The sequence below is a fragment of the Schistocerca piceifrons genome, chromosome X (assembly GCF_021461385.2).
Source record: "Schistocerca piceifrons isolate TAMUIC-IGC-003096 chromosome X, iqSchPice1.1, whole genome shotgun sequence".
Classification (NCBI taxonomy): Eukaryota; Metazoa; Arthropoda; class Insecta; order Orthoptera; family Acrididae; genus Schistocerca; species Schistocerca piceifrons.
In genome coordinates this window covers 53,135,923-53,162,488 of record NC_060149.1, presented here as the reverse complement: position 1 = coordinate 53,162,488, position 26,566 = coordinate 53,135,923, and the positions used below count along the sequence as shown (strand labels likewise).

General features: G+C 43.5%; 1 protein-coding gene across 1 annotated transcript in view; it reads right to left on the bottom strand.

Annotated features, from left to right (window-relative positions):
- The window catches only part of LOC124721691, an 888,717-nt gene that overhangs the window by 321,556 nt on the left and 540,595 nt on the right, over nt 1-26,566 (bottom strand). Inside the window, exons 27-29 of the mRNA XM_047246771.1 lie at nt 9,565-9,642; nt 8,096-8,170; nt 7,913-7,990 (exon numbers count right to left, since the gene is read on the bottom strand). Coding sequence (XP_047102727.1) covers nt 7,913-7,990; nt 8,096-8,170; nt 9,565-9,642 — 231 coding nt within the window. The remainder of the gene's footprint in view (nt 1-7,912; nt 7,991-8,095; nt 8,171-9,564; nt 9,643-26,566) is intronic.

Here is a 26,566-nt window from a genome sequence, read left to right as displayed (position 1 = left end):
GCAGCAAGGTGGAGGTTTCCTGATGTTTTGGGGTGGCAATATGTAGGGCCAACATACACCACTGGTGGTCATAGAAGATGCAGTAACGGCTGTACGATACGTGAATGCCATCCTCCGACCAATAGCGCAACCATACCTGCAGCATATTGGCGAGGCATTTGTCTTCATGGATGACAATTCTCGCCCCCTTCGTGCACATCTTGTGAATGACTTCCTTCAGGATAACGACATCTCTCAACTAGAGTGGTCAGCATGTTCTCCAGACATGAAACCTATCAAACATGCCTGGGATAGATTGAAAAGGGCTGTTTATGGACAATGTGACCCACCACCTACTCTGAGAGATCTATGCTGAATTGCCGTTGAGGAGTGGGACAATCTGGACCAACAGGCCTTAATGAACCTGTGGATAGTATGCCATGACAAATACAGGCATGCATCAATGCAAGAGGACGTGCTACTGAGTATTAGAGGTACCAGCATGTACAGCAATCTGGACCACCACCTCTGAAGGTCTCACTGTATGATGATACAATGTGCAATGTGTGGTTTGCATGAGCAATAAAAAGTGTGGAAATGATGTTTATGTTGGTTGGTTGGTTTAAAAGAGGGGGGAAGGGAACAAATTACAAGATAATCGGTCCCTTATTCCTAATAAAACAATGCCACAAGTCTGAGAATAAAACAAATGAGACATATAACACAAAACACAAAGAAAGGAAGACCACAAGAACAAAGGAAAGGCAACGAACACTAAAAGGAACAAAAGAGGACAAGAGAACAACAGGGAGATGCAAGAAACAATAAGAAGAGAGTAAAACAAAGAAGCATATTACAGTGGCTGGCCGACCACGGATGAAACATAAAACCAAATCAGCTGATGTGGCATTGTCCGCTAAAATCAATGATAATGAGTCTGGCAACCGAAGATGAAGTCGCAGGGCAGCTGAAGATGGACAGAGCAGAAGAATATGGGCCACTGTCAACAGGGCACCAAACCGAGGTGGGTCTTCATGGCGCAAAAGGTTGTTATGGGTTGCCCAGGTATGGCCAATGTGGAGCCGGCAGAGAATCACGGAATCCCTGTGAGAGGCCCTCATCGTGGTCTTCCACACATTCGTTAACCCCTTAATGGCTCGCAGTTTGTTGTGCGTACTAAGATTTTGCCATTCCATCTCCCAAAGCTGAAAAACCTTGTGGCGTAATAATGAATGCAGGTCAGTTGCGGGGATGCCTATCTACAGAAGTGGTTACCGTGTAGTCTGCATGGCCAGCCAGTCAACAAGTTCATTTCCTGGGATTCCAACATGACCAGGGATCCAGACAAACACCACTGAACGACTGGACCGTTCCAGGGCATAGATGGACTCCTGGATGGACGCTACCAAAGGAGGAGTCAGTACATAAAAGAAAAGACTCCCTAGGGCATGAACAGAGGTACTGAAGTGCACGAGAAATGGCCACCAGCTCTGCAGTGAATGCACTGCAGCCATCGGGTAAGGAATGGTGTTCAATATGGCCACCATGAACGTAGACAAAGCCAACGTGACCATCAGCCATCGAGCCATCAGAGTAAACCACTTGAGAGCCCTGGAACACGTCAAGAATCAAGAGGAAGTGACAGCGGAGAGCTGCAAGGTTAACAGAGTCCTTAGGGCCACGTGAAAGGTCAAGACAAAGCTGCATCCAAGGTGTACACCATGGAGGTGTACGTGAATGGACCTTGAGGAGAGGTGGTACAGGTAAGGACTCCAGTTCAGACAGAAGCGATCGCACACAAACCACAATCGTTAGCACCAACCTGGGCCGCCGATACGGGAGATGGACTGCCGTGGGCAGGAAAAGGAGATGGTAATTCGGTTGCTCAGGAGAACTACAAATGTGTGCTATGTAAATGGTGAGCAGTTGTGCACGTCTGATTTGCAATGGAGGGACCCTAGTCTCCACCAGTACGCTGGTCACCGGACTCGTCCTAAAAGCTCCTGTTGCTAGTCGAACACCACAGTGGTGCACAGGGTCGAGTAAATGCAATGCTGAGGGCACTGCCGCACCATAAACCGCACTCCCATAGTCAATTCAGGATTGGACAAGGGCTCTGTAGAGCCACAGCAGTGTAGAGCGATCTGCACCCCAATTAGTGTTGCTCAGGCAACGGAGGGCACAGAGGTGCCGCCAGCACTTCTGCTTAAGCTGACAAAGATGAGGAAAGCAAGTCAATCGAACATCAAAAACCAGTCCTAAGAATCGATATGTCTCCACTACAGTGAGTGGACCATCATGAACATAAAGCTGTGGGTGCGGATGAATGTTACGATGCCAACAGAAGTCCATGACACATGACTTTGTGGCTGAAAACTGGAAGCCATGGGCTAGAGCACATGACTGTGCCTTGTGAATGGCTCCCTGTAGGTGATGATCAGCAACACCAGTATTGGAGCAGCAGTACAGAAAGCAGAAGTAATCTGTATACAGAGAAGGTGAGACGGAGGGCCCAACAGCTGCTGCTAGACCATTAATGGCCACTAAAAATAGAGAGAAACTCAATACAGAGCCCTGTGATGCTCCATTCTCCTGGATACAGATGGAACTATGGGAGGCACTAACTTGGACGCGGAAAGTATGGAGCGACAGGAAGTTTGTGTGTGAAATCTTATGGGACTTAACTGCTAATTTCATCAGTCCCTAAGCTTACACACTACTTCACCTAAATTATCCTAAGGACAAACACACACACACTCATGCCCGAAGGAGGACTTGAACCTCCGCCAAGACCAGTCGCACAGTCCATGACTGCAGCACTTTAGACCACTCGGCTAATCCCGTGCGGCCAACAGGAAGATTTTGATAAAAATCAGGAGAAGGCCCCGGAGACACCACTCATATAATGTGGAAAGGATATGCTGTCGCCAGGTCGTGTCATACACTTTTCATAAATCAAAAACAACAGCAACCAGGTGTTGGCATCTGGAAAAGGCTGTTCGGATGGCAGAATCGAGGGACACAAGATTATCAGTGGCACAGCATTCCTGGTGGAAGCCGCCCTGACATGGAGCCAGTAGGCCACGTGACTCCAGGGACCCAACCCAACCGCCAACATACCATACATTCCTGCAACCTACAAAGAATGTTGGTGAGGCTGATGGGCCAATAGCTATCCATATAAAGCAGGTTTTTACTGGGTTTGACCACCGGGATGATGGTGCTCTCCCAACACTGCAATGGAAAGATGCCATCGCACCAGTTCCAGTTGAAGATGACGAGGAGATGTTGCTTGTAGTCAGATGAAAGATGTTTAATCATCTGGCTATGGATCCAACCAGGCCCAGGAGCTATGTGGGAGCAATGCGCAAGGGCACTGAGGAGCTCCCACTCTGTAAATGGGGCGTTATAGAATTCAACGTGGCAGGTAGTGAATGAGAGGACGTTCCCTTCCAGTCGCTGTTTGGGAGTGCAAAAGGCTGGGAGGTAATTCTCCAATGCAGAGGCTTGAGCATAGTGCTCAGCAATCGCGTTTGCGTTGGTAGATAACACATCATTTATGGTAACACTGGGAACACCTGTTGGGGTCTGGTACCCGAAAAAACATTTGATCTTTGCTCAGACTTGGGAAGGTGACATATGGCATCCAATGGTCGAGACATATCTCTCTCAACACTCCTGCTTCTATTGTATGATAAGTTGGCGAATGCAGGCATGGAGCTGTTTAGAGGCTATGAGGTGCTCCAGGGAAGGGTGCCACTTATGCCGCTGTAGAGCTCACTGACGCTCCCTATTTGCTTCAGAGACCACCTACAGACTGCCTTACGCCTCGGGCACCCTAAAGAGCGAGGGATCGCGTTTTCTGGTGCAGAAACAATTGTGCTCGTCACCTGTTCAACCATCACACTGATGTTACCGTGTGGGGGAATTCAGTGGTGACAGCAGAGGTGAAAGTTCCGCAGTCCGCCTTGTTCAAAGATCATCTGGGCAGGCATCCGTGTGCCAAACGCTGAGGCTGTGACAGGAAGATGGGGAAGTGGTCACTACCACACAGGTCATCATGTGCTCTCTAGTGGATAGATGGGAGAAGTCCTGGGCTGCAAATTGATAAATAATTGGCCGAGTAATTACCATGAGCCACACTGAAATGTGTGGCAGCCCCAGTATTTAAGAGGCAGAGGTCGAACTGAGACAGTAAAGTTTCGACATCTCTGCCTCGACCAGTAAGCACGGTGTCACCCCACAAGGGGTTATGGGCATTAAAATCTCCCAAAATTAGGAAAGGTTTAACGAGTTGATCAATCAGCGCAGCTAATACACTCAGGGGTACTGCACCATCTGGAGGAAGATATACACTGCAGACAGTTATTTCCTGCATCATCCTTATTCTGACAGCTGCAGCTTCAAGAGGGGTTTGAAGAGGCACAGGGCCACTACAGTCTGAGTTTAGGACATAAATGAAAACTCCACCTGACACTCGATTATAGTCGCCACAGTTCCTGTAATATACCTTATAGCTGCAGAGGGGAGGGGTCCCCATTGCTAGGAACCAGGTTTCCTGGAGGGCAATGCAGACAGCAAGTGTAAAGCTAAACAGTTGCCGTAGCTCAGCCAGTGGTGGGAAAAACTGCCGCAATTCCACTGGAGGATGACGTCGCCTTGAGACTGGGAAGGCATGGAACATTCAATGAGGTAGTTGATGCCTCAGAGTAACATGCAGCCACCAACGTATGGTCTGAGCAGTCTATAACCATTGTGTCCGAGGGTCTGGCGAGATCTAGGTCCTCAGCGGATGGCAAAATCTCCAACCCATCCTCAAGACACAGAGCTTGTAGGTAGCAGTGGTGTGGGTGCCACCACAATTTCCTTGGTCTTAGGGGTTTTCTTTTTGGATTTCTCTCGCTGCTCCTTGGGTTTCCCTAGCTGGGAGGACTTCACTGGCTCAGTCTCCAGGACTCAGGATGAGCATAAAGCCCTACAACCAGCTGCTTTTTGGCTCTTCAGCCACTGGTGGGTGTCATTTTTTCCACTAGCAGGAACCTGAGAAGGGAGTGACCCAAGGGACCCCTTCCTAGTGAGAGAAGCCGAAAAAGACTTACGCTTCTCTAGGTTAGAAGTGGGGACAGACGTACCTGATGGTTGGAGGGGTGTTGCTCCCGAAGTATGTGGTGCAGGAGCAACAGGGAGGGAAATGCTCCCCCCCCCCCCCCCCCCCCCCACCACCACCATCAAGGGGGCAGATGTAGTCTTCCAGCTTTGAGAGGTGACTGGAGTAGGCAGAGCTGATGGTGCCAGAACTGTTGCAGGGGTGGCGTATGATGATGTCATACGCACAGGATGCAGGCGTTCAAATTTTCTCTTAGCCTCAGTGTAGGTCAGTCGGTCCAGCGTCTTTTACTCTATGATTGTTCTTTCTTTCTGGAGAATCCTGCAGTCTGGTGAGCAAGGCGAATGGTGCTCTCCACAGCTGACACAGATGGGAGGTGGGGCACATGGAGTATTGAGATGTGATGGGCATCTGCAATCTCGACATGTGATGCTGGAAGCACAGCGAGAAGACATATGGCCAAACTTCCAGCACATAAAGCACCACATTGAGGGATGGACATAGGGCTTTACACCACAGTGGCAGACCATCACCATGACCTTCTCGGGCAATGTATCACACTTGAAGGACAAGATGAAGGCACTGTTGGCAACCTGATTATCCCTCGGACCCCGGTGGACACGCCAGACAAAATGTCTACCTTGTCACTCTAAATAGATGCACAACTAATCGTCAGACTGCAAAAGAGGGTCCCTGTGAAATATGATACCTTGGACCATATTTTAGCTCTTATGGGGCGTCACGGTTACAGAAATGTCCCCCACTTTGTCACAGGCGAGTAATGCATGTGACTGGGCAGAGGATGCTGTCTTGATTAAGACTGATCCAGATCTCATTTTGGACAAGCCCTCCACCTCCCCAAACTTGTCCTCTAAATGCTCAACAAAAAACTGAGGCTTCATCGTCATGAAAGATTCCCCATCAGCTCTCGAACATACAAGGTACCAGGGTGAATAAGATCTGCTGCCATCCTTAGCCTGACGTTCCTCCCATGGTGTGGCCAGGAAGGGGAATGATTTGGGGTCATACTTCTGTGCGTTGAATTGAGCTTCTGAACGGTTAGAGACTGCTGGTGTTTCACCACCAGCAAGAGATGATGGACTACGCTTCATCGCATGTCATATACCCTGATGCCACCCACTCCGACCAGGGGCCCTCCCCACAGGTGCCACCCAGCTGCAGCAAAGGCCACCTGGCAGTATGGCCATTGCTGGGAGTCCTGACACCCCAGGGGAATGGGCATCTATTTCTTGGTATACGTGGGGATTTGATGGCGCAGGCATCAGCAGAGCGATCCCTGTGTGGTCAGGGGGGCTACAACCAACAGGGTACATCGCAGCCCCACCACAAGGGACTGGCTACCATGCTGACTATCAGGTGCAAAGAAGTCCATGGTCATCATCGATGCAGAAAGTGACACTGCATAGTGTATGGTAGAAAACGCACCCAGAAGGTGTCCTCGCCCAAGAGATGGGGAATGGGCGGGACTGCAATTCGACGGCAAGAAAGTGGGCTAAAGGTCTCTATGCACAATGGATACAATGCACCATGTAAGGTGCCCTTCCCCAACTGGCTCACTCTTCAGGAAAATTTTGAAGAATGGATGTCAAACCCTACAGGGGACCATCACAGAAAGGCCAAAATGTGTGAAACTTCATTTAGTCGCCTCTTATGACAGGCAGGAATACCATGGGCCTATTCTAACCCCTGGACCTGCAGGGGGGGATGTTTATGTTGATCACTATTCCAATTTTCTGTACAGGTTCCGGAACTCTCAGAACCGAGGTGATGGAAAACTTTTGTTGATGTGTGTAAAATACGAGAATGTTCAAATGGCTCTGAGCACTATGGGACTTAACATCTATGATCATCAGTCCCCTAGAACTTAGAAATACTTAAACCTAACTAACCTAAGGACATCACACAACACCCAGTCATCACGAGGCAGAGAAAATCCCTGACCCCACCGGGAATCGAAAAATACGAGAATGTTGTGGTCCTATTTTTTTTTGTTTGTTTCTCCTTTTAGATGATTCCTAGCTACTTTGCAACATTCCATTAGGCCAATCAAATACATATCTTGCTGGTCTTTAGAACCTCCTTGACACAAATTAGTCAAAATTGATACCTTTTCTGCTTGATTTATATTGAACATGCCCTTCTTCTTGCACCGCACAAAAAGGAAAAAATAGACATTTAACTCACTAATTTTCTTTGTTAACATTTTACATCATTTAATGGTATAAAGAGTAGTAGTTCAATCTGACCCAGCAGCTTTCTTCCCACCTTTCCCCTTTCAGTGACATACTGTTCTCCATGAAGGCGAGTTTGCTTTCTTGCAGTTTTCTCCCATGCTTCAAGGATAATTTCATGTTTTCATGTATTTGCATTTCTCTCTTTATCTTCACTATCATCTGAACACTTACTACTAGACATTATGTAGGTATTTGATTATTATACAGGTACACGCCTTAAGGGTAACTACCGTTGCCTCTTTCAACTGAACAAACACCACTGATAACCTCCAACAAGGTTGCAGGTTTACAGGTATGTCTGTGCATGCCAAACTCTAGTGGCAAGAACAACATACGATATTGGGTAGAAGAAAATTGTAACTCCCAGAGTTGTATCATTCTTCCATCCAATAACATAGAGCTTCATAAATGCACACACAATATATTAGTTATACTTCGCTTCAACTCACAGGAAGACCCGAATGTGATTTTGGCTATCTCAATTAAAAACTGACAGTTTCAGTGCTGTACTGTTTCTCCACACACTGATTAAATTGTGAACTACTTACAATCATCTAACAGAAGGATTTACCTGAAATTTCATCACCATCAAACCAGCCAAGAGATCTACGGTCATGTTCCAGATGAACTGGTTTTGTGTACTCCGCACCTGTGAACCATGTAATAATTTTCCATTAGTGTTTCTGATCTATTTGCTAGCTGATTAAATATATCACAAGCAAAGAAGACAGCTTAAACGGTGAGTGCTATTTACCAAATATTTCGGCTTCATCAGACCAGCTATGAGATTTATACTGTCTTTTTGGCGTCTTTGGCGTGCAGAAAGTTTCTGTCAATAAAACAATACCTTAATAAACATAAATGTTGTGGGTAAACAATTTTTACATAAAAAATACAAACAAGAAGAATAATTGTAGGATTAGTATTTTATCCATCTACAGCAACTGTAGTTGTATGTAATGAAATAATAAACAACCAGTTGCGTATAAGAAATCTGGCTTCAGACACTTAGTGCCCTTCTTTAGAAAGTTATTTCTATCATGTTATTTGCGAGTTTCAATAATAAAGTGCATAGAGCAAAATGCCATGGTCATGCAGTTCACAGTATCTGCACAAACATGTATTTGCATGGAAATCTGGAAACTAGTTATTACATATTTACCTCAAAAAGTGAGAAATTCTCACAGACTGGTGATAATTTGAAATAAAATCATCAAAATAACAAGGGACTTTTACACATGAACTTTATAGTTGTAGAATTAATTAATGCAGGCTTCCAAGTTTCACATTTATTTTGTCCTAACATTTCCATTACGAAAAGAATCAAATGATCCAACTAACAAGTATAAATAATATGAGGTGCTATCCAAAATTTTCGAGACTGGTGGGACTATCTGTTGAAAACCTCATCTTTGGACAAATGGTCACCATCACCCTCGAACGGTGGGTGGGGTACAACAGCCATGTTGTTTTTTGCCAAAAAGGTCCTGGTGAGCAGGGATGTGTGATAGGGCGCATTGTCGTGATGCAGCAGCCAGTTCCCTTGATGCCACAGTTTGGGCTGTCATCACCGCACATTTTGACAGAGCCATCGCAAAACATCACAGTAGTACGCGGAATTCCTTGTTTGGTTGGGTGGGATCAATTCTTTGTGGACAATTCCTTTGGTATGAAAGAAAACGATGATCATGCTCTTCACTTTGCTCTCCACCTGTATCACTTTTTTTGGGTCTTGGAGAGCCCGGGCTCTTCCACTGGGACGATTGTTGCTTTCTCTCTGGGTCAACTGTAAATCCAGTTGAATCACTGCAAGGATCTCCATAGCACTTTTCCTGAGATTCAAATAGAATCTGATACATACGCGCTGTTCTCTGCGCGGATCCATCGTAAAATCGCCACGCACCAAACACAGAGTATTACAGAAATCACTGTGGACACACAACACATCCTCCCAGCTGAATGTCACTCCGCACACTGACTCATCAGATATACAGCTCTCGCCACGTAGCGGTGCAAAGATCTACTACTCCTACTTTCCAGATGGCAGCGCCAGTCCCGAAAATTTTGAATTCCACCTTGTATTTGACTGAATTTGAGAAAAATGTTAGCTGTAAGCTATACAAACCCAATTTCATGTATTATTCTGTCAGTATTTACAGAAATCACATAAGTGAAATACTAATTTCAAACCATGGCTACAGCATAGGTGTAGTGAAACTGTACCTGATTCATGGTGATCTGTGGGCCACCTGCTGGGTTTAAGAAATTTCTTCTGTTTAAACGATTTTCCATATGGTTCACCTGTTAGAAAATACAATATTTTTCAATGTAACTATGCAACTATCAAAAACATTCTTTTACTTTTGTAAACAAAGGAAATGGATACAATGAAATATCACAGCCATGTGAATGGCAGACATGAACATTATCTGGAAAAATTTATGTAAATTAGGATTATGAAACCCAAATCACCAAAATCAAAATCATCATCATCATCATCATCATCATCATCATCATCATGACAACATCAACATCAACAGTTCTATTTTGTTAAGTACTACCAAGTGCATTATCACAACTACAAATATGCATCAGAGTAGCTAACACTGTTTGTGGCTTTCCTCAAGATAAAATAGTGTACATGTTCCGCAGGTTATAGATGTTTTATTACTCCCTGTGTTCATTTCCTCCTTATGTTTTCACAAATACTATAATCAACCATTTAATTGTACAGTGCCATCTTCTCCACAGGCCAGCCTTATTGACAGCAACTGTGAATGATCATACTAGAGGTACTGATGACTCTCAACTTTGAAGTGTTTCAGTTGCATTCAAATATTGTACTGTCTCTCTCCCTCTGATTCATTTACTGTCTTTTACGACCTTGAAGCAGACTATGACCCCTGTTCTAGGGTTCAGGGGTTCAGAATGAAGTTTCCTATTCTGGTGCAAAAGTCTACAAAAGACTGTCAGTAGGTATTAGGCATAAAAATTAAACATTCCCAGTTATTTGAGAACAAAGTAAAAGAATGCTACGTTGACCACTCCTCCTGAAACTTATCAGAATACTCGGACTCAAGAATGTAATTCTGAATAACTCAAATTATTGTATTACACAGATCTTGACTTGCCAGTATATGGGCAGATGACAATTGGTTGTGTAAAGTTACATAAATGATTTGTTTAAAGTATTACATACTAACAGCAGCTGAGTAGTACAGAGAGAGGAGCAGTAGCTGTTTCTCTTCTGACATACCCACAGAAACTAATCTAGCAGTAATTACCATAATTATAAATTTGAGTAGATTAGGGATAACTATAATTTCTTATTAGTGCATGTAGTATCTGTTATAACGTATAGTTGAACACATATATTTCAAACGACACAACACATGTAAGTCATTGAGCAATTTGACAAAGCAAGACATGTGAGCACTGTAACATTCGAATGAGCACTGAGTCCAAGTCTAGCGGCCGCTGGCTGGCTGGCTGCTTAGGTGGCGCAGCTGCTGCATGGCTGGCAGACAGCGCCGCATGTAGAGGACGCGCGTAATTGCGCGGCGGCACTTTGATTTATCGGCGAGTCACAACACTTTTCCCCCCTTTGAAATTTTTTCACTGGTCTTGATGGAGGTGGCCTGTAGAGTGCTAATGTCCATAGGCGTTGTATGACTGGCCGTAAAGTCTCGAGGAGGAGGCTTCCCGTATTTCCGTACGGACGAAAGTGTCCCCGATGATAACGGGTCGAGATGACAGGAGACGTAGGGGTCAAATCTGCTAGGGCCCCATGCGCCAATCTGCCCAATGCGGCAAGTCCAGTTGATATAACCGGAGACATGGGCAATGTGTCGGCATCTGTAGGAGAAGGAGGCAAGTAGATTTGCTCCGACAGATGATGGTCATCTGGTTTCTGCATGGGCACATCTCATGGTGGCGTCCGTTCTTGTACTGGCACCGAGATGACGGTGAGAGAGCTGTGTTGTGAGTAATGAGACACACCAAAATCCTGAGCGTCCGGTAGAGCTGAAGGTGGTGTAGCGACGTTCGGAACAGGCGTTTCCGGCACACGAGGCCAAAGCTGGTCGGAATGACACACTGCAACACCCATGTCCGTCTGAATTTCATACAGGCGTCGGCCACGGTGTCGTAAGATACGGCCATATCCCCGTACCCAGACAAGGTCGTCGGCAGTGAACCGGCCCAGTGAAGGCCATGTAGGAGCTCAGCCGGGCTGTGGTCGCCCATGGGGGTGAAACGGTAAGAAGCCAGAAACTGGAGAAGCGCATCATCAGCAGCAGAAGAAGTCAGGTGTTTCCGCATCTGAGCCTTAAAGGTGCGGACCAGTCATTCAGCCTCAACATTTGATTGTGGATGAAACGGAGGGGCCATGACATGCATAACACCGTGACGAGCACAAAAATCCGCAAATTTGGAAGAGGCAAATTGTGGACCATTATCAGTAACAAGAGTAGACGGAAGGCATTCCAAAGAAAAAATGCGGGCGAGAGCACTTGTGGTTGCTGCGGTGGTAGGCGATGTTCAACGGACAATGAAAGGAAAGTTAGAGTAGGCGCCAATTATGAGGAGCCAATAAGTACCTAAAAAAGGTCCCGCAAAGTCAGCATGAATGTGCTCCCAGGGTGTCTCAGGCGAAGGCCACAGTGACAAAGATGACTTCGGAGTGGCGGCCTGTAGCACAGAAGGGCTGCAGGCAGCGACCATGTGTGATATTTCAGAGTCGATGCCAGACCAGTACACATGACGGCGCGCCAGAGATTTTGTGCAAGACACACCCCAGTGCCCTTGGTGAAGGAGGCGCAAGACCGAAGCACGCAAAGACGCAGGTACCACAACACGCGGCGAAGCATTGTCGGTGGAAAGGAGGATAACACCATCCCTAGCTGTGAGGCGGTAGCGCAAAGCGTAGTAGTTCCGCAATGGGTCAGAAGTCTTAGCAGATGGACGATCTGGCCAACCCTTCTGAATATAGCGTAAAACCCAGGAGAGGGTAGGATCAGAAATCGTAGCTGCTGCCAGCTGGTCCCCTGTGATGGGGAATCTGTCCACAACCCGCTGCTCGGCAACATCCAGATGGAAACACAAAAGTTCGTCCTTATCAAATGTCAGATCAGTACCCATGGGAAGGTGAGACAGTGCATCAGCATTCGCATGTTGAGCCGTCAGCCAGAAATGAATCTCATAATTGAAACGAGACAAGTAAAGAGCCCAACGCTGGAGGCGGTGTGCAGCCTTGTCAGGAAGTGACGATGATGGATGAAAGAAGGAAACAAGCGGCTTGTGATCTGTAACAAGATGAAATTTGGATCCATAGAGAAAAACACCAAACTTATGAAGAGCATAAATAATGGCCAAAGCTTCTTTTTCAATTTGAGAATACTTTTGTTGGGCATCCGTGAGCGTTTTGGAGGCATAAGCAATGGTTTGTTCAGAGCCATCTGAAAAACGGTGCACAAGGACTGCACCAACCCCGTATTGAGAGGCGTCCATGGCAAGAACAAGATGTTGGCCAGGTCGATAAGTAGCCAGGCAAGGGGCCTGTTTCAGCATAGTCTTCAATTTCTGGAAAGCCGCATCACATGACGCGGACCAGTGAAAAGGCACGTTTTTATACAACAGGCGATGCAATGGCTGAGCCACCGAAGCAGCAGATGGTAAGAACTTGTGATAGTATGCTATTTTCCCCAAGAAGGCCTGCAGTTCCTTAACAGATGTAGGGCGAGGAAGGGCATCGATCGCAGCGACAGTTTACTGAAGCGGACGAATACCATCCCGAGAGAGTTGAAACCCCAAGTACGTGATAGATGCCTGAAAAAATTATGATTTCTGAAGATTACACTTAAGACCGGCAGTCTGCAAGACATGAAAAAGTGTGCAGAGGTTCTGAAGATGTTCTTCAGTGGTGGAGCCAGTGACAACAATGTCGTCCATGTAATTTATACTCCCAGGGACAGGGAGCAATAATTGTTCCAAGAATCGCTGAAAGAGAGCAGGGCGCTGGCAACCCCGACTGGTAATCGTTGGTATTGATAGAGGCCGAAAGGCGTGTTAAGGACCAGAAACTGCTGGGAAGCAGCGTCGAGAGGAAGTTGATGATAAGCTTCTGACAGGTCAATTTTGGAAAAATACTGGCCTCCCGCAAGTTTAGTGAACAATTCTTCAGGTTGGGGCGTAGGGTAAGTGTCGATGAGGCATTGCGCATTTACAGTGGCTTTAAAATCGCCACAGAGACGAATGTCACCATTGGGCTTAGCAACAACAACGACAGGAGAGGACCACTCACTGAAAGTGACAGGAAGCAAGACCCCTGAAGTAGTGAGACGATCCAGCTCCCGTTTTACCCTATCATGAAGGGCCACAGGAATGGGCCAAGCCCGAAAAAACTTGGGCCGAGCAGTGGGTTTTAGTGTGATATGAGCTTCAAAGTCGTTTGCACGGCCTAACCCAGGAGAAAAAAGGGACGAAAATGTCGTCGACAAGGAATCCAATTGAGCATAAGGAATAGCATCAGAGACGATATTGACAGAGTCGTCTATGGAGAACCCAAAAACGCGAAAGGCATCGAAACCAAAAAGATTCTCTGCATTACTCTGGTTGAGCACAAATATGGGAACTGTGTGAAAGATGGATTTGTAAGATACCTCAGCATTAAATTGTCCCAAGAGAGAAATATTCTGTTTATTGTACGTCCGTAATTGCCGAGTGACAGGTGATAGGGAGTGGAGAACCCAACTGAAGATATGTCTGAGAATTAATTATAGTGGCAGCAGAACCAGTATCCACCTGCATGCGAACATCCTGACCAAGGATTTGGACAGTGAGGAATAACTTCCCTGAAAGGGAAGAAGTGCAATTGACAGACAACACAGAATCAGAATCAGCGTCATGTTCATGAACATCATGTATGCGGTCGGATTTGCAAACGGAAGACACATGACCTTTCTTTTTGCAATTGTGACACACAGCCCAACATTGGAGACAATCCTCGCGTGAATGTTTCGTAAAACACCTCAGACATGAAGGAAGTTGCCGGGGGTTTTGCTGCAGTTTCTTAGAGGGTTGTTTACGGTTAGGCCGAGGCTGCACATGGGAGCGTATTGCGGTCACGTTGGCCGGCGGGGACGCACCGCACGCATCATCAACAGTGCACAGAGGTTGTATGTCCCCGACGTCACCCCATGCCTCTATTTGCGCCCCAGCGGCGTGAGAAATTTCAAAAGACTGCGCGATGGACTTCATCTAGAGTCAGATTTGCCAACTGAAGGGCACGTTGCCGAACTTCTTTGTCGGGTGCCAACCGGATAATAGCATCCCGTACCATGGAATCGGCATAGGATTCTTTGTGAACTTCAGTAACAAATTAACACTTTTGACTGAGGCCATGAAGTTCAGCAGCCAAACCGTGATAGGATTGATTTGGTTGTTTTTGACAACGATAAAAGGCAACACGAGAGGCTACCACATGTGTATGCTTTTGAAAATAGACGGACAGAAGTGAGCACATTTCAGCAAAGGACAAAGACGCAGGATCTTTCAAAGGAGCCAATTGCGACAACAACCGATGCATTTGAGGTGAAATCCAGGAAAGGAACAGAGACTTACATGTTTGTTTGTCTGTGACATGAAATGCCAAGGAGTGCTGTCGAAGACGTTTTTCATAATCAGACCAGTCTTCCGCCGTCTCATTGTAAGGAGGGAAAGGAGGTATAGACAACGACGACAAACGCCCCACATTTGACGCAGCGATAAAATCGCGAATCGCCGATGTTTGAAGCATTTGCTGTTCAATGAGACCTTGCAATAGTTGCTCGACAGTAGCCATGGAAACCTGTGGGTGAATGATGAAAAGAAAAAATCCACTACCTTGTCGCCAATTGTTATAACGTCAAGTTGAACACATATATTTCAAACAACACAACACATATAAGCCACTGAGCAATTTGACAAAGCAAGACATGTGAGCACTGTAACATTCGAATGAGCACTGAGTCCAAGTCTAGCAGCTGCTGGCCGGCTGGCCGCTTAGGTGGTGCAGCTGCTGCATGGCTGGCAGACAGCGCCGCATGTAGAGGACGAGCGTAATTGCGCGGCGGCACTTTGAATGATTGGCGAGTCACAACAGTATCCCCGTGGGATCCAATGGTATGAAACACAGATGGGTACTGCAGGCTGCCACCTCTCCAGGCCACTTGCGACACCACGAAAGAGATGCCGGGTAAACTATATAATCACAAACATTCAAATCGTGTTTGTTGTCAACTGCATCTCTGACAACTACCACAGTAATGTGGTGCCACAGTCTCACTGTCTGCATTGTGAGAGACACCGCAATTAGTGCTGCAACTGTGGACGTTTGTTCTCTTCCATACATCACGTGCTCACTGTTCATCAAGAAAGCTTCTGGTGGGTGGCTATAAAGGGTGCCACCCAATTGACCACAGCTAGTTAGCACTGGGAGTTGCTCCAGGCCATAGTGCCGACTATGATCACCAGCCCCTGAATCAAAGATTCCAGTGCTCAGTGCTGTCATATGCTCAGAGTAATGTATGAGTCTTCACTCCATGTCCTGTTCAAGTTTGCTGTACTGGCTGCAGACTTCTTTACTCCAAGCCGCATTCTAAGTTCTCCATACTGACTCCTAATTTCTTCACTCCACCTCACGTCTGAGCCATTACTCCACAACTTTTCTGAGTCCTGCATACTGGGACCACTGTTGGCTACAACCGTGGCTTGTCTATGCATAACCCAATGTCGCACCCTTTTCCATCTTCCGTGTCATCAGTCAATCTGATGGAACCATTTCTGTGAGATGGCCATGTCTATCTCCAACATGCTATGAGTTTCTGCTTCACCAGGACCTCTCTCCACAACCTCTTCTTTCAGCTCTACCACTCTCCACTGATGTGGTTACATCAGCATCACCTTTGTAAGAAGTCTCTAAGTGCAATGTCAGTGACTATCAGTGGACTGGTACCAAGTAGCATGGAGCATGTATTCAAGTCCAAATGACTATTGTGTTACATTCAGTTTATTTATATTTAAAGTTCATTTACTTTTTGGTAGCAGGGTTGTAATATTTGGATTGTAGTCAGCAGTGGTTGCTTCTGCCTGTTAATTTATAACTTGACCTGCTTCACATCCCTGAAGGCTCTCCTTCATGTTGGGTTTTACAGAATATGATGAATCAATGAATGTGCTGTCACTCTTGCAACAACACTTTAGAGAAGACAGATCATGCCAGCTGCTAACTGGTCAAAGCAGATGAAGAGAGTTTTGAAATCCGGTTTACATTGAATACTGACTATTGCCTTCTTTAAAAAAAAGAAATGGGTTTTACAAAGTAAATTGAAACACTATATAGAAAAGAAATTTGTATGTCTGCTCTCTTTATGATTTCTATAAAGTGTTGAACCAGCTTTCAGTTAACCTTGAAAGTCAGTAACTCAACAAACCAACAAAATAGTATGGTCACATTTAGATTAGAGATTAGATTATATTAGTGCTTGTTCCATAGATCATAAATATGACACTTCATAATGATGTGGAACGTGTCAGGTTAATAAAAGGTGTCTATACAAGATATTACATTACACAAAATAGTACATGACACTTTTTTGTGGGGGTTGGGGAAATTACCCACTAACTATATCAAAAAATTCATCTAATGAGTAGAAGGAGCTGCCATTAAGAAATTCTTTTAATTTCCTTTTAAATGTTATATGGCTATCTGTCAGACTTTTGATGCTATTAGGTGAGTGACCAAAGACTTTTGTGGCAGCATAATTTACCCCCTTCTGAGTCAAAGTTAGTTTTAGCCTTGAGTAGTGAAGATCATCCTTATATAGTGAGGCTACAGATATCTAGCTCTTTAAATAAGTGTCTACAGAATGATCTTGGATGAGCTCCAGCAATTATTCTGATTACTTGCTTTTGTGCAATGAACACTCTTTTCCTCAATGATGAGTTACCCCAGAATATGACGCCATACGAAAGCAGAGAATTGAAATGGGTGTGGTAAGCTAATTTACTGAGATGTTTATCACCAAAATTTGCAATGTCCCAAATAGCAGATCTTCAGTGTGTTTTTTCCAGTTCAACCCCTAATCAGTGCATACACCTAGAAATTTTGAATATTCTACCTTAGCTACAGATTTCTGATCTAAGTCTATATTTATTAATGGTGTCATTCCATTTACTGCGTGGAACTGTATCTACTGTGTTTTGTCAAAGTTTAATGAGAGCCCATTTGCAGAGAACCACTAAATGATTTTCTGAAAAACATTGTTTACAATTTCACCAGTTAATTCTTGTCTGTTGGGTGTGATAACTATATATGTATCATCGGCAAAAAGTACCAGCTTTCTATCTTCATGAATATAGAATGGCAAGTCATTAATATACAGGGTGTTACAAAAAGGTACGGCCAAACTTTCAGGAAACATTCCTCACACACAAAGAAAGAAAATATGTTATGTGGACATGTGTCCGGAAACGCTTACTTTCCATGTTAGAGCTCATTTTATTACTTCTCTTCAAATCACATTAATCATGGAATGGAAACACACAGCAGCAGAATGTACCAGCGTGACTTCAAACACTTTGTTACAGGAAATGTTCAAAATGTCCTCCGTTAGCGAGGATACATGCATCCACCCTCTGTCGCATGGAATCCCTGTTGCGCTGATGCAGTCCTGGAGAATGGCATATTGTATCACAGCTGTCCACAATACGAGCATGAAGAGTCTCTATATTTAGTACCGGAGTTGCATAGACAAGAGCTTTCAAATGCCCCCATAAATGAAAGTCAAGAGGGTTGAGGTCAGGAGAGCGTGGTGGCCATGGAATTGGTCCGCCTCTACCAATCCATCGGCCACCGAATCTGTTGTTGAGAAGCATACGAACACTTCGACTGAGATGTGCAGGAGCTCCATTGTGCATGAACCACATGTTGTGTCATACTTGTAACGGCACATGTTCTAGCAGCACAGGTAGAGTATCCCGTATGAAATCATGATAACGTGCTCCATTGAGCGTAGGTGGAAGAACATGGGGCCCAATCAAGACATCACCAACAATGCCTGCCCAATCATTCACAGAAAATCTGTGTTGATGACATGATTGCACAATTGCTTGCGGATTCTCGTCAGCCCACACATGTTGATTGTGAAAATTTACAATTTGATCACGTTGGAATGAAGCCTCATCCGTAAAGAGAACATTTGCACTGAAATGAGGATTGACACATTGTTGGATGAATCATTCGCAGAAGTGTACCCGTGGAGGCCAATCAGCTGCTGATAGTGCCTGCACACGCTGTACATGGTACGGAAACAACTGGTTCTTCCGTAGCACTCTACATACAGTGACAGGGTCAACGTTACCTTGTACAGCAGCAACTTCTCTGACGCTGACATTAGGGTTATCGTCAACTGCACGAAGATTTGCCTCGATATAAACGTACCGCGCCACGGCTATTGCCCCGTGCTAATCCATACATCAAATGGGCATCTGCCAACTCCGCATTTGTAAACACTGCACTGACTGCAAAACCACGTTCGTGATGAACACTGACCTGTTGATGCTACGTACTGATGTGCTTGATGCTAGTACTGTAGAGCAATGAGTCGCATGTCAACACAAGCACCGAAGTCAACATTACCTTCCTGCAATTGGGCGAACTGGCAGTGACTCGAGGAAGTACAGTACATACTGACAAAACTAAAATGAGCTCTAACATGGAAATTAAGCACTTCTGGACACATGTCCACATAACATCTTTTCTTTATTTGTGTGTGAGGAATGTTTCCTGAAAGTTTGGCCGTACCTTTTTGTAACACCCTGTATATTAAGAACAGCAGAGGACCCAAGACCAAACCTTGCAGCACCCCATTCTTGATTGTTCCCCAGTTTGAGAAATCACCAGTTTTTTTGCATATTATGTGAACTGCTTATTTCAACTTTCTGCACTCTTCCAGTTAGGTATGATTTAAACCATCTCAGTGCTGTCCCATTCATACCACAGTACTTGAGCTTATCTACAAGTATTCCATGATTTACACAATCAAAAGCCTTTGAGAGATCACAAAAAATCCCAACAGGTGACTTCTGGTTACTCAGAGCATTTAATATTTCATTAGTGAAAGTATATATAGCATTTTCCATTGAAAAACCTTTCTGGAAACCAAACTGACATTTTGTTAAATTTTTATTTCTACAAAAGTGTGAAGCTACTCTACAATACATTAGTTTTTCAAGAATTTTGGATAAGGCAGTCAGAAGAGAGATTGGGCGGTAGTTGTTGACATCAGACGTATCCCCTATTTTATGCAGTGGTTTAACAATGGCATACTTCAGTCTATCTGGGAAAATACCCTACTTCAGAGAGCTATTACATATATGGCTAAGAATCCCACTTATCTCTTGGGAACAAGCTTTTATTATCCTGCTGGAAATGCCATCTATACCATGTGAGCTTTTATTATTGAGAGAGTTTATCATCTTCTTAATTTCAGAAGGAGAGGTGGGTGGAATTTCAATTGTATCAAATGGTGTGGGTAAGGCCTCTTCAATTAACTGACTTGCTTCTCCTAATGAACATTTAGATCCTATTTTCTCTACAACATTTAAAAAAGGATTATGCAAAATGTTTTCGACTTCCAGCTTCTTGTTTGTCAAGTTTCCATTGACTTTGAAGGTAATGCCATCATCCTGTACTCTTGGTTGCCCTGTTTCCCTTGTAATAATATTCCAAATTGTTTTGATTTTGTTATCAGAGGTATTAATTTCAGACATGATGCACATGCTTCTGGACTTTTTAATAACCTTTCTTAATGTATCACAGTAGTTTTTATAATATTTGGCTGTTTCTGGGTCATTACTCTTTCTTGTTGTTAGATACAGTTCCCTTTTGTGGTTACAAGATATTTTTATTCCTTTAGTAAGCCAAGGTTTTTTGCATGGTTTCTTATAATTAGATTTAACTACTTTCTTGGGGAAAGAGTTTTCAAATTCTCTTACAAGTGTATCATGAAATAAGTTATATTTTAAATTAGCATCAGGTTCCTTTTACACCTCATCCCAGTCTAACTGCTGAAGATTTTCTCTGAAATTTCTAATTGTTGAGTCATTAATGGAACACAAAAGTTAGAAATTTAAAAGCAATTAACAATAAACAAACTGACATTGCACTCAGAAAACTGATACCTTGTATCCTTCCTTCTCTTTGGAAACAACTGAGTATTAAAACACACATAGCAATACCTCTGATGCTTCTATTTTCCTACAGGTGTGGGTGGAATAAATTAATATGTATTTTCACATAAGCATACATTATCAAAACGAAAATGTACTGGAGTTTCATTACCTCTTATATGACTTACTACATCATTGAAACTATTATCTTCACCTTCACTTCACAGTGTGATAAATAACTCAATTAATGCGGAAACTTCTTTTTCACTATGACCAACGTAATGAAAAGATGCCACTCTGTGCAACTGCAGCACATGAACAGTAATGAATAACACAGTACAACAAAGCAATTTTTTGGTTTAAAGAGAAGTAAACAGATCTAACAGAGAACAGTACTTACAAATACAATGGAATGTCAGAAACCAATTTAAAACAAGTGTAGCATATGAAATTGAAAAGTGAAACATATATATATGAGCGTACCACCTAATTGCACAGTTTTCAAACATGCTATTATATTAAACTGTGTGAAAAACTTTGATTGTAAGTTATGGAGATTCTCTGAGCACCTCAACTATTTAGTGAGTCAATACCTTTACTTATTAAATTATTCATAATTTTGTTACTAGTGCCCAGATTTACATGTACTACACATTCACAAAGCATAGATGCACTATCATATCATCAAACATGCACAATAAGGAAGCAAAAGAATGAAAATTTGTGGTATTCAGTTCTATATTGATTTTTACTATCTTAGAAAACAGCACACACTAATCAATTTCTCCTCCTTTTCTTCACTTTGGCTCATGTGTTTACCAGACAGAATATTTTTGTACACAGAAAATGATATGTCATTGTCACAAGATGTGACAGTTGCATACTTAAGTGAAGAAATTTTGGATGAAGTGGGGTCAAGTTGAGAGTCTCTTATGCTTCAGCCACAATATATTTTCTTGTCGACTTCATAAAATCCAACCTGGGAATTGTTCTGATAACTATGTTTATCTTAAAAGCAGCAACACCCTCTTCTCCACAGGATGACTGCAAAGATTTTTTCAGCATCTTCAATAATTGTCTGAGATTCCACTTGTGGTTTGCAACTTTCTTATTACTGAAGGACAATTTGCAAAATTTGATTTGATGTAAATCTGGTCTTGCTTCAAATCTCTTGTACTGAATAACACAAGCTGCAATAGTTGTTTCCAAATTGTTCACAGCCCTAAAATGGATGGGGGAAAAAGATACAGGTTGTTGTAATTCAGGGCTTTGCAATACAGCGAAGACTTGTCAACTTCAGTAGATCTGTGAGAATTCATGGTCTCTTACTGACAACTTAATCAAAATTATCACAGTAAAAACATTCTGGTGGCAAAGCTAAATCTGGCAGTATGTTTCTAAATGCAGCAACATGTACAGGTGCTTCTCAGAAAAACTTCAATTGGGAAAACAGTCAGCACATGACTTAATTAATGCTGTCAGCAGTATCAACCCTCTGTATTTTGTGCATTCAATTACCTTGTCTGTATTAGTGTATTCACACTGTGAAATTTTAAAGTACCATTAGAACTACATGATGTACAGCATGAGCCAAACATGTAACACACTTTAGGTTAGGATAAAATATTGTAATTGCTTTCCAATCTTTCATCACATGTGTGGCAGCAACATAGAACAACAATTGGGTCTTTCTTCAATTTAAATTTACTGGCGCAAATTATACTGACTTCCACCAACATCTACTGAGCTGAACTACAGCACTTGATCTCACTATGAAGTTTACAGACTGTAACAAATTCGCAAAATTACTCATATACTACACTTTTGATTTTCATATGAATAAAAATCAATAAAATAAGATATCATGCATATAATAGCAAAATACACACTCAGGCCACAAAAGTGATATAATATGCATTGCAAATCTCAATTCATGGCATCTTCATAATATGCATTTACACCCTAAAATAGCTAAATTTGCAAAAATTCATGCAACATGTGTTTGCATGGAAACCCGGACTCTAGTATTTACATACATACCCTGGAAACTGAAAAATTCTCACAGACTGGTGATAATTTGAAATATAATCATCTAAATAACAAGGGACACAAATTGTGTAGTTATAGAATTAGTTAATGCTGGCTACCACACTTCGCATTCATTTCTTCCTAACATTTCCATCATGGAAAAAAAAATCAAACTGAAACCACTAACAAGGGAACTTCATAAACTCTGCCTCATTTTTCTGGAGGAAAAAAAAACCACACATGAGCTAGATATCAACCCTAGCAATCAATCTCGTGAAAATTCAGGCCATTATGCTGATACTATGCAGGTATGGTATTCTTGATGTACAGCTTATAAGAATTTTTGTGTGTGGGTTGTTTGTCACACTCTCCGGTACACTACAGTTGCCTAATGCCCAAACGCAATTTACTGTGCAATGAAGTGACAACGTCAAGTCCCCCAAAATGTGAATAGCTAGCGAATTGAAAGAGGGAATAACAGTATGAAATGCAACCCATATGGTGTAACACTAAGTGTACTCCACTTTAATATTATCAGCTTTAAATATCACAGAAAATAATGCGAACTGATGATATTAAAAACTAAATTGCGCTACACTACATCTTGAAAAACCTTCTCATTAGTGTCCACTGCAATTCTGAATTGCAATATAACAAGTTTCAAAACAAAGGGATCTTTGACACCAGCTACTTGTTAGAAATCACGCAGTTCGTCATAATGAATGTAGAGTCTAGGAAACCTGCATACTCAGTTCACTAGAGAAACAATCAAACAAGTCATATTAATGAGTTTTATTACAATAAGAAAATTACAATAATTAAATTTAGAAATTACACAGATGTGTTGCAAGCAAAGGGCGGCATAGAAAATAATCCATCTTCTTCAGTATAGATAATCTCAAGTCTGTGCTATATAGAGAGTATAAGTGAAAGGACTAGTTTTGACACTGCTATAGAAGTTGCTAATCGTGAGGAGGGTATTGAACTGGGCCATCACCAGTCAATCACAGCACTTTTGTCCTCTTCACATAGGAGCCCCTAGTGACACTTTGTCGTCCTGGAGGGAGGTCTAGTCAGTGTGCGATTGGCTGACTGTTTGTCACAGCCTTATCTGCTTCGTCATTTGTGACTGGCATGCTGGTGCTTGAATTTATGCCATTGCCATAACATTCCTCCCCCCCCCCCCCCCCCAAGTGACTGAACATCATCGTAGTATAGGGAGCATGACGGCAGGAGGGGACGCAGGAGCATGGATGCTCAGAGGGACCGGAAGCTGTGGCTGCAGGGGATGTCAGACTTCCGGTCATACCCCACCATCCGGCCTTTGCTCTGGTGGAAATGTCCCTCAGAAAATGCCCAGAAGGATATGTGTCCACCTCCTGAGGCTCATACCCAGATGTCAAAGGCACTGTAGTGTCGGTGGGCCCAGTTCCATCAGTAGGACAACAGGAGGTGGAGGAGGTGAAGGCTCTGTCTCCATGGTGTCATCCTGCAGTGTTGTGATGACACCCTCTGGCAGCTGCTGTGGCCACACTGTCCTCGGGATCCATAAATCCGGGGAAAGAGATACAGAAGGTTCACTGTGCACATGACTGTGTTGAATTTGTTTGTGATGTTGGTGCTGTAATCCGTCTGGGCCTAAAACAAGATACATTCATGCGCCAAGTCGACGAAGGACCTCGCTTCATGCCCACCGTCTCTTGCCACTAAAAACCCTGAAAAACACTATTTCATGCAGTGCAAAGTGATACTTGCGGCCTTCCTTTGGTGGTGGATGCTGAGGATGGTGGAGCAGGGTCTAATGGCAGCTGTTGTGAAGCAATTCTGCCGACAGTGATCCATCTCGTGGACGCGAATGATAGGAGGCAAGAAACAGTTGCAATGCTTGATCCCTGGAGTGTGCGGTGCGAAGTTTGGCCTTCTGCTGCTAGAATGTTCTGACAAAATGTTTCGTTTTGCTGTTTGACTGTGGATGGAACAGTGCACTAGTTAGATGCTGTATGCCATGCGTTCGCAGAATGTTTCAAATTCATTTGACATGAACTGAGGGCTGTTGTCCGACACCATGACTTTAGGCAAACCTTCAAGACAAAAATAGAGGAGAATACCTGAACTGCACTACGCGATGTTGTTGGGTTCATTGGCACAGCAAATGGAAATTTGCTATAAGAGTCTACCAAATCAACCAATGAATGTTCCAAAAAGGTCCCGCAAAGTCTATGTGCACACGTTCCATGGTAATTGTGACTTAGGCCAAGAAGAGATTTTTTTGTGGTGGAGCGGACTGATTTTCCACACATGCGTGACACTGTGACATCATCTGCCCCATTTGGGTGTCCATACCCTGCCAAGTACAGTGTTGACACGCTACCTGTTTCATACGAACAATCCCCAGTGTTCTTGGTTAAGTAACTGCAACACTTCTTTTTGGAAAGCTTTGGAGATCAACACACGTGACTGTCCACTGACATTTTGAACAAGAATCACATCTTGCTATGCCGATGTGACAGGTACTGGTGCACTACAGAGTTCTTAATGCTATGCAATGAGTGAGGCCAAGATGTGCGAATGTATTTTAGCAATATGTTCAAATCTGAATCAGCATCTCTGGCCTGTGCAATTTTCATATAGTTCAGAGGAAAGAATAGAAGCAATTCAGAATCCTGAGCATTGATGTGGCAACAAGATGCAGCAGAAGTGTCAAAGTCTGTATCAAGGACAATCAGAAGATGTGAAAGTGCGTCTGCATTACCATATTGAGCTGTCAGATGATACACAATCTCGTACTGGTATTGAGATAACAACAAAGCCCATCTTTGCAATTTTTGATCCTTGTAATGAGAATTATGTGAGTGGGCAGAATTCCTATGTTTGTTCTGTTGCAGAATTCTTATGTTTGTTGCGTTGCAAACATATGGATTGTACATGACCTTTGTTGCCACAAGTATAACACTGTGCTTGTCTGGATGGACAGTCTTGGCATTTGTGCCCTGAATAGCACTGAGTGCATGACTTAATGCCATTCATCTGTTTAGAGAGCTGTTTACATGGCCCGACGAGCATGTGCCATTGCTGCCTATTAGGCCAGTCAAGAGCAAGGGACTACTCAATCCGACAAATTGGTGGCTGCTCAAATTTATCGGCCACTGTGGCACCTAACTCATACTGATCTAGAGTTTGCACAACGTGCTGAAATGATGGACCTGATTAATTCAAAATCTGTTCTCTAAGTTTGACATCAGTTACATTGTACTTGACCACTTCATACAAAATAACATCTGAATATAAAGCATCACATTTATTTGAATTTGCATTTCCTTGTCACACCCTGCAAATTGTTACCCACTCACGATAAGTTTGTTCTGATCATTTCTTGCAATGAAAGAATTGATTCCTAGCTGCCACCACATTCACTCATTGGTCATAATAGTTAGTTAGCGAATCTACAACCTGATCATAGGAATGTTCATGTGGGGTGGCGGTATGGAACAATTTCTGAATGAGGCGAACGATGGCATTTCCTTCCATTGACAAAAAGTAATGTTGTTTCACAGTACCTGATACTTTGTGAGCAATGATGCGGGCTTCATACTGTTGCAACCACTCAAGCCATTCCTCCTCTTTTTCGTTAAACTGTAAAAAAGGTGGTATGGCATCTGGAGCTACAGTTGTTGCCTGTTGCACCAAATTTGCTTGATTTGCCAGTAACTGCTGTACTGTGTTCAGAAGAGGTGTAATCTGCTGTGTCTGAAACTGAAACATATGTGTCAGCTGCATTGGATGTATTGCTTGCATCTGAGGCACCTGAGCAGGGATGGGAGAGATGGGTTGCTCATTTTCTAAGAGGCAAATGCAATAAACAGACAATGCAAGCAATAAAAATAAGCACACAAGCAAAGCAAATTTCTGCAATGCACCTGAAAACACTGAATAGAAAAAACACTGTCAAAACATGTAAACAGACCCCTGCAAAGAAAAGACAAGGGAG